The 8269-nt window shown below is 47.6% G+C and overlaps 1 protein-coding gene across 4 annotated transcripts; it reads right to left on the bottom strand.

Moving 5' to 3' along the window:
- Positions 1-3964: 3964 nt before the first annotated feature.
- On the bottom strand, positions 3965-7455 carry MRPS17 (mitochondrial ribosomal protein S17). Of its 4 annotated transcripts, none has more exons than XM_055083654.1 (3): positions 7437-7455; positions 6438-6577; positions 3965-4388 (listed from the first exon to the last, which is right to left on the bottom strand). In XM_055083654.1, exons 2-3 carry the CDS (start codon positions 6558-6560, stop codon positions 4119-4121), a joined length of 393 nt encoding a protein of 130 aa, XP_054939629.1. In that variant the 5' UTR covers positions 6561-6577; positions 7437-7455; the 3' UTR covers positions 3965-4118. The 4 variants fall into 4 exon arrangements, with proteins under 4 accessions (XP_054939629.1, XP_007115212.1, XP_007115213.1 ...); XM_007115150.4 differs by lacking the exon at positions 7437-7455 and adding an exon at positions 7223-7283; XM_007115151.4 differs by lacking the exon at positions 7437-7455 and adding an exon at positions 7141-7223.
- Between the last annotated feature and the right edge of the window lie 814 nt (positions 7456-8269).

The following is an 8269-nucleotide window of genomic DNA, read 5'->3' as shown; positions in this document are numbered from 1 at the left end:
CCGCCGCCGCCGCCGCGACCCCTCCCCCGGCCGGGCCAGCCGAGGAGGGGGCGGGACAGGGCGGGGCGGGCGCGCGCGCTACCGCTGCAGTGCGGGGCGCGGCCGCCAGGGGGAGCGGGGCCCGCGGCGGTCGCGTCCGCAGTGCGTGCCGGCGCTGAAGTCCCGCAGCTGCGAGCCGCGATAAAGGGAAGCCGGAGAAGAACCTATCTTGAGACTTTAAGCTCCAGCGAAAGGAGCTCGGTGCGTAACACAGGGTGCGCCAAAGCAACAAGGGCAAGGCTTGAATGCACGTGGAGAGATCCACAAGGGGAGAGTAACACGGTTCCTAGGGGAAGCCAGGACCTGGGGTGCGAAGCTTCGCGGGGGCGGGGATCGGGCTTCTCCCCGAATACCCTTTTGGATTTTGCTCCGTGTAAATATATTGCCTTTTCAAAAATAAATTATGCTGTAATAGAAGCATTCTGGATGGACGGCGCACTCAGGTTCTCTCGTGGTCTGCAGACTCCATTGTTCCCGTTGATTTCAGCACCGGTGGGCTGGGCCCCATCCTCGCCCTCGAGCCGTCCCAGTCTTGTGGGGCTGGATGTGAAATGACTGGAGTGTCAAGTGTTGAAATGGAGAGAAGGGAGGGAACACGGACGGGAGAGCATGTAACCGGTGGTGCCTGGGAAGTGGAGGATAGACCCTGGGGAGCTGGCACAACAGCGCAGTCCCAAGGGAAAGAGTTGACTCGTGGAAGGAGGGACTACAACTTGCCTGGGCAAGGAAACAGCTTAAAAGGGCGTGGGTCAGGATGGCACTGTTGGGGGGAAAATGTATCCTGTGGCAAGATAAAAGAGCCACAAATGTACTCATGAAACCGCAACCAAGACAAGGCCCGCAGAAAGTGAGCTGGACAGTTAGAAAAGGGAGAGAAACAGGGAGGAGCTCCCCAGGCACCAAAGGGAGCGTTTCAAGGCCAGTGCGAATCCTGTGTGGTGCTCCAAGGACAAAGGTGCTTCAAGGGCAAAGTACGACCCTGCCTGAAAAAGTGTCAGCGTTACACCCCTTAGCACCCCTTACCGGACTCTTACTCGCCCTCCCCACCATGTTGCGATGGTTACAAAATTCCTGAGCCCACCTGGGCGACGCCCACCTGGGCAACAGGACCTGTCCCAAATAAGGAAAGCCATCTGGCCTGTCCCACTCCCACCCTAGAGAAGGAAGGTATATGTGCCCCGACCGATCGGTAAACGAAATTTTCACCTCGGACCATTCCTTTGTTTTTTGGCTATAAAAACTGATCAATAGCACATGTTCCGGCTCGGCTCTCCCAGACTACTAGGAAGTCGGCCCGCTGTTCTGGCAGCGACCCTTCCCTCTAATAAATTCTATCTTCTTTACATTCTGCCTTGTGTCTGGAAATTCTTTTCCAACCCGCGTTCGGACCATGACACTCAGGGCTGGGGAGCTGGGAGGTCTCTGCTAGGAGGGCTGGGGGCAGGAACTGGGCTTGCGGACTGAGGGGTTCTCTGAAGCTGGTAATCTTTGGAGGCGAAGGAAGGGGAAGGGGGCTCCAGGGGTGCAGGAGTTTCTCTGACTGGGGCAATATTTGAACATGTTAATATGGCAAGGAGCCACCAGGGAGAACAGAAGTGGATCCTGTGGATGGAGGAAGGGAAACAAGGATCTGCCCCAGACCAGGGAGAGGCATCTGGTGGAAAGGAGGCCAGGCACACAGGGACAGGAGGCCAGAGGCTGTTGATCAGGCCAGCTCCTGATCTCAACTGGCTTACGGTTCGTGAGGCCATAGAGGCTGCAGAGACGCAAAAGGGAAGCTGGAGTTCTCTCCAGGGTGGAAAGGACATGTCCCCATCCTGCACTGTGGGAGGCAGGGCCTCTTCAAGCCAGTGGTGTCGGTTTGACTTTCCTACATATTCCCCAATTTCTCAGCTCTATTTCAGGAGACAGATGCTTTCAAGTCTATTTTCCTGAAATGTTAACTTGGAAGGCATTTCTTTGCTGACCTGGCTTTTGTGTTTAGTATTAGGCCACTCATTCTGCACTTTTTTCTCCACTATCATTTTGCTCTGAAGTTCCATTAACCCAGTGCTTTTTACTGGGGGGAAGGAGATAACTCTTATTTCACAGGTGTGTGGCTTAGGTTACAATGTCATAGGATAAATATGGGGCATCTTCCTGGAGGATAATTTTTACACCAAGATTTCCAGGAAAAGTATCTATGTTAAGATAAAAATGATACATTAGAGTATAGGTAAGCCTTTAAAATATTTGAGCTTTTAGAGATGGCTTGGACAGGTGTCCTGTCCCCTCCAGGATAACCGGTACCGCATAGCCACCCCCTTGGCAGACAGTCTAAGATGCCTCCCTTTGGCTCATCCTCCCTGAGAGTTCTACTTCGGAATGCCTCCCACAGTGCAGGATGGGGACGTGTCCTTTCCGCCCTGGAGAGAACTCCAGCTTCCCTTTTGCGTCTCTGCAGCCTCTATGGCCTCACGAACCGTAAGCCAGTTGAGATCAGGAGCTGGCCTGATCAACAGCCTCTGGCCTCCTGTCCCTGTGTGCCTGGCCTCCTTTCCACCAGATGCCTCTCCCTGGTCTGGGGCAGATCCTTGTTTCCCTTCCTCCATCCACAGGATCCACTTCTGTTCTCCCTGGTGGCTCCTTGCCATATTAACATGTTCAAATATTGCCCCAGTCAGAGAAACTCCTGCACCCCTGGAGCCCCCTTCCCCTTCCTTCGCCTCCAAAGATTACCAGCTTCAGAGAACCCCTCAGTCCGCAAGCCCAGTTCCTGCCCCCAGCCCTCCTAGCATCTTCCCTGCCCAACTCAGTTTATGTCTTAGGACCAATCTTTGAACAGGCCACTGTCTCCCTACCTCCAATTCTTCCCATTCCAGTCTATTCTTGACACAGATGCTATTACTTTAAAGAAATGTGAATCTAATTATATCACTCTTTAAAACATTAAACAACCCACCACCACTTACAATTCCTGCCTATTTCTCTACTTGAGTTCCACCCTTGTTCAATGTCCCAGCAGTGCTCACCACTTCCAAAACCCCTTGGTTACAGTCCTTTCTCTCATCCTTCGAGGACTTTACACCCCCTTCCTCTGCCTGGAATGCGCTTTCCAAATGCCTCACGCACTAACCCGGAGACTCTTCCTTTAAGATTCAGTTCTAGCATTCTCTCATTTTTTTCTGGAAAGTCATCCCAATTTCTCCCCCACCCATGTGTTTCTGTGTTTGTCATGAAGACACTTGTGCATACCTGCCCAGGAGATTATAAGCCCTGAGGAGGGGGCAGTGCCCGTGGTTATTACTCAAATACTGACATATTTGTTGAGGTTGAAATATACTCCAAGTCCCTTCTGGGAGCCAGAAAACTGAAATATACAGTTCAGTGTTTCATCAAGTCAAAATCTAAGTTATCACAGTTTATCAATGAATAGCAATAAAACTCTGCAACTCTCCAACTCAAATGCATGTGTGAGAAATTCCACAACTTCATCAATGTATCAGATTTTAAGAACTTATTCCTATTTAATCTAGCCTAGGATACAGGAGAAAAGTGACAGAATTTTAGTTTTATTTTCTACGTGTCAACATTCTTATTAATACAGACTTTAATCTGATAAAGTCTGACCCCAGCATGTTAATTGTTTCCATTTGGAATTGGTTAAATCAGAGAAAAACTTAATTTTGAATATACAGTATCAAAAATAAATATTCACTTAATGTGGTCTTATCTGTTTATGATATCAGAAGGTTTTCTTCTCCCAAAATAAAAGTTCTAAGATAAATTCCAGATTCCTTTGAATGAAAACAGAAACAAAAACAAAAAACCACCTTCTAAAACAGTGAGCTTACAAAACAATGCAGCGCACGGCTAGGCACACTTAGTGTAACAGGAAAGTATGTTCGCTGAGAAGGAAATGTGAAACATGACTGTAAACCTTTATGAAAAATTATAACAAGGCCTTTACTTCATTTACTTTTAGCTAGTTCATAAATACCAGAAGAGAAACTGGACGGTTTGTGAGGAAACTTGTAAAAATTTTTCCATAAAGCAAACTTAGAAATCCTTCCCTTTTGGCTCCGTTTTCCAATCCTCCTTCACTGTGTTGAAGAGAGATCGAGTTCTTCCAGGTTTTTGCTTAGGTGGGTGGTTTCCAGACTGACTGGACTCTCCAGGTAGGTGGTTCCTGCACAGCGCTTTCCGGTCACTGGATCTACGACTTGTCCAACTTTGAAAATTATCTCAGCCAGTTCATGCTTCACGTGCTTTGTTTTCGGGACAGGTAGAGCTTTGAGAAGCACAATATCTCCAACAGTGCACTGCTGGAGAGCATCGTGGGCAAAGTAGGTTTTTCGCTTATTAAAATACTGTTGAGAGAAGGAGGAAACAAATCAGTAGTTCCTATCCATGACCTGCCAATGCAGTACAAAATCTGAAAAAGGAATGTGCAGAAAACAAGCTGGAACTTGGGGAAAAAAATAGATAACGTACTTATGGAGACTTCCAATACAAAAATTAGCCGCTTAATTTCTGGAAAACGGCAATGACTTTTCCAGAACTGATCTTGTCCCGAGCTCTCCTGCTTATTTCCTGCAGTACCCTTGCTCTATCAATTATCATCCTCTTCTACAATATTTAAACTCTTCCTTCCCAGTAGAGCCTTCTCTCCAGCCTAAAAACACACTATCTCACCCCTAGCTGTGTGATTTGGGACAAGTCACTTAACTACTCCAAGCTCAGTTTTTTTTTCCCCACCATAAAATGAGGCTCCAATACCTGCACCTCTAAAGTTATCAAGAGAATGAAACATTATAATGTTCATACAGCACTTAGCTTCATGCCTCACTCAAAGTACTGCAAACAAGCCACAGATGAGAACTAGAACCACCTATTCCTCAAGACAACCCTGCCACAGCAGGTAGTCCCATTTAACAGATGAGAAAAACAAGCTCAAGGAGGTTAAGTAATGTGCACGGCTAGTAACCAACAGCCAGTACTCAAACTAAGGCCCTCTGATTCTAAGGCCAATGATCATGCCATCACTCTTCAGCTTGCTCCTGTGGTTTTGTTTTTGTTTTTGCTTTGGGATCAAGCCATTTCATTGAGAGGCTTCGAGGGAGAGTCGAAGGGCTAGGAGGACAATGAGATCAAACGTCCTTCACCCGGCTGGGATCTCCCCAGCATTGCAAGACCCTGAAAAGGCTCCTGTGTCTTTGATCCTAGATAACAAACAGCATTTGTGCCCACCAGTGTGCCCAACCTTGAATGCAGAAACATCCTTGGCACTTCTCCCTCCCTCCCTTGCACATCTACCAAATCAAGGACGCTGTCCCTTCTTTCCTGAAATCTTTTTCCACTCCAGCCTCACTGCTCCCAGGACTGTTCAGTTCTTTTATCATTTCCACCCTAGACATCTGCAATAACCACCTTACCCATTTCCTTACCTCCAGTCCTCATCCCTATCTCTGTCTCCTTTGCTTATAGGATGAAATCCAAAACACAACATAAAAGACCCTTCACACTCCAGCTCCAATCCTTCTCGTGTTCATTCAACAACAGCGTCTACTTAGTGCCAAGCTCTAGGCTCAACATTGCTGAACCACTTGCTGCTCCAGTTAGAATGTCATACCCTTTCATGTGTAAGGAATTAATAAACAGAAACCTCAATTAAACAGAGTCAGGAGACCTGAAGGGGAAGCTCTCACACCCTGTGATGATAGCAGAGCTCAACAGGAAGAAAGACATTCTCTTCTTTCCCGGCAACAACTCAGCCAGTGAAGAGCCGTGGACTCTGTGTTTACCATCCCCTCCCAACTTCCTTTCCCCTCTGTAAAAGCACTCTCCTCCCCGGTCACCACACCACGTTTGTGGGGGATTTGCACGTGGCTCACCATGTGGCAGACCCTGAATTGCAATTCTCTGCTGATCCCGAATAAATCCATTTTTGCTGCCGAAGTAACTAGCAGTCTATTTGTTTTAGGTAAATACATGGCTAAAAGAACTTCCACAAACTATTCATCATGGCTGGAAGGACTCCCCTAACTCCTCCTGCCCCCCAACTGGTCCTCTGGATAAAATCCTTTTGGAGCTTCAGCTCATATGTCTTATATAATCAAGAATGCTCTCCTCCTCAGCAACCTGGGAAGGAAGAACGAGGAGTCTTCTGCTCCCACAGTACTTTGCACATAGACTGACTATAGCAGTTATCAGACTGAATTGAAATTAACTCTAAGCGTCTCTAAAATGTGAGTGTGAACCATGATCAATTCACTTCGTTACACCCACAGACCAGCACAACATCTGGTGTGCAGCAGATGCTCAATGCATCTTTACTGACAGGGGAGTGTTTTTCTGCTCAGAACCCAGAACATGTTGGTGATTTATCAATGCCCTCTGAAAATCGAGATGTTCCTTACCTTTAATAAATAGGGATCCAGAACAAGTCTGGTCACTCTCACTTTAGCAGTTTTTTGCATTGCTGTCCCAATCACCTTCCCCACGACCCATTTGGCATGGACAGAGGAACGAACTATTGACATTATGTGGCTTTGGTCACCTGAAAACAAATTCCAAAGTTCAATATTCTGATGGTTGTGACTCACCAAATGAATTTTGTCACTACAACTGCCCCAGTTCAGAAACAGCTTTTGTTGGCCCTCTGGAATCACCGGTTTAGAGTTGCTTACACGTTTTATTATTTCCTTAACTACTCAACCTCCCATCTTTATACTGTTTACAAAGCTGTAATTTTAACCTCTCTAAGCCTGAGTTTACCCCTCTGCAAAATGGGAATAACAACAGGGCTTACTCACAGGAGTGCTTTGAAGATTTAACCTATAAGGTGCCCGACAGCGCGACTAAACACTGGCCTTTACTGGCGTCCCTATTGCTTTCCATCCCGCTGGGCTGCCTCTCCCCAGACGCTCACAGCCTGGCTACTTGGGGCACGCAAGGCCGACGCGGCGCGGCCGTGGCGTCCTCTCCACCGGAGACCTTGACTTGGCATTGCTTTCGAGATCAATTAATAGTGAGTCCATGCCGCCCAGCCCGAGGAAGGTTGGGGGTGATTGATCCCTTCGCCCCTAAAGCCCCGAGGTCGGGTGACTCGACTCGACTCGCCTGGAGGGCTCCCACAACGCGGTGCTTCGGTCTCCGGAATCCACCCCACTTCTACTGCGGAGCGGGGCAGACGGTCACCTACCGAGTCCACTGTTCCGGCGCACGCGCTGCGAAGCGCCGACCGGAGCGTGATGGCGTCACGTCGCACGCAGGCCGCTCCACCCCGGACCGCCCTCTCATTGGCCGCGAGTCCCCTCAGTCCTGGGCGGGGTTAAAGTCAGGGCTCCGCCCACTCCCCCTTAAAAGGAGCCGCGGGCTGTGGCTTAACTGGAGAGGTTGTCCTCTCTTTTCCTCACCTGCACGGCGGCTGGAGCGTTGGGATTCGGCCTTTCCTTTATCCGTTCCACTTAGTTTCCCTCTTTTCTGTTGAGCTCCCAGGCATTGGACAAGGCCTTCCAAATCAAAGGAACTTAATTCATTCATCAAATATTGAAACATTGGACGCTGCCAAATGCTGAGACTGAAATGTTTAAGCGTTTCCACCCCCAGCAGTTGTATTTAAGATAAACTTCGGGAGATTTTTATATCTAGTATGACTTTAGGTGTTAATTTTCAATATCTGTGAAATGGAGAGAAGTCCGGTGTGGGTACATATATATATGGGCTGCTGCTGACGCCTTCTCAGTTAGAAGGAAGGCTGGGAACGTATTAGGCTCTTGTTAGGGAATTGCTAGACTAGGAGGAAGCTAATGGAGGGTTAAAAAAAAAAAGTGGTGGTGTCATTAGATTGAAGTGTGAATTCAGATAAAGAATTAAGGCCAAGGGCACACTTAGCAAGTGAATTTAAAAGGAGAGATGGTGGTGGAGAGAGTGTGAGATGTTTGAAATTTCAGAAATGGGAGCTAATTTTCAATGAAAGTGATAATAACTTTATATGCATTATTTCATATGAACAAAAACTTTTCTGGGATATCATATTTCCCTCTAGCTATGAACTTAAATTCCTTTCTTTTACAAGCAAGCTTACAACTTCTCTTGTTAATAAAACCAATGACATACGCAGAGTGATTTTTTTTTAAGATTTATTATTTATTTATTTTATTTATTTTTGGCTGTGTCGGGGCTTAGTTGCAGCACGCTGGATCTTCACTGAGGCATGCGGGATCTTTTGTTGCAGCGCGGGCATCTC

The sequence above is a fragment of the Physeter macrocephalus genome, unplaced genomic scaffold, assembly GCF_002837175.3.
Source record: "Physeter macrocephalus isolate SW-GA unplaced genomic scaffold, ASM283717v5 random_1158, whole genome shotgun sequence".
In the NCBI taxonomy this organism is placed as follows: Eukaryota; Metazoa; Chordata; class Mammalia; order Artiodactyla; family Physeteridae; genus Physeter; species Physeter macrocephalus.
Note: the sequence above shows the minus strand (reverse complement) of the source record. Positions and strands in the feature narration are given on the sequence as shown.

Bases quoted from the DNA above. Each gene is read 5' to 3' on its own strand.
- MRPS17 (XM_055083654.1), bottom strand. From the start codon at position 6,560: ATGTCAATAGTTCGTTCCTCTGTCCATGCCAAATGGGTCGTGGGGAAG. The intron at 4,389-6,437 runs GTAAGGAACATC...TTCTCTCAACAG, and splicing joins TGGATCCCTATTTATTAAAG to TATTTTAATAAGCGAAAAAC.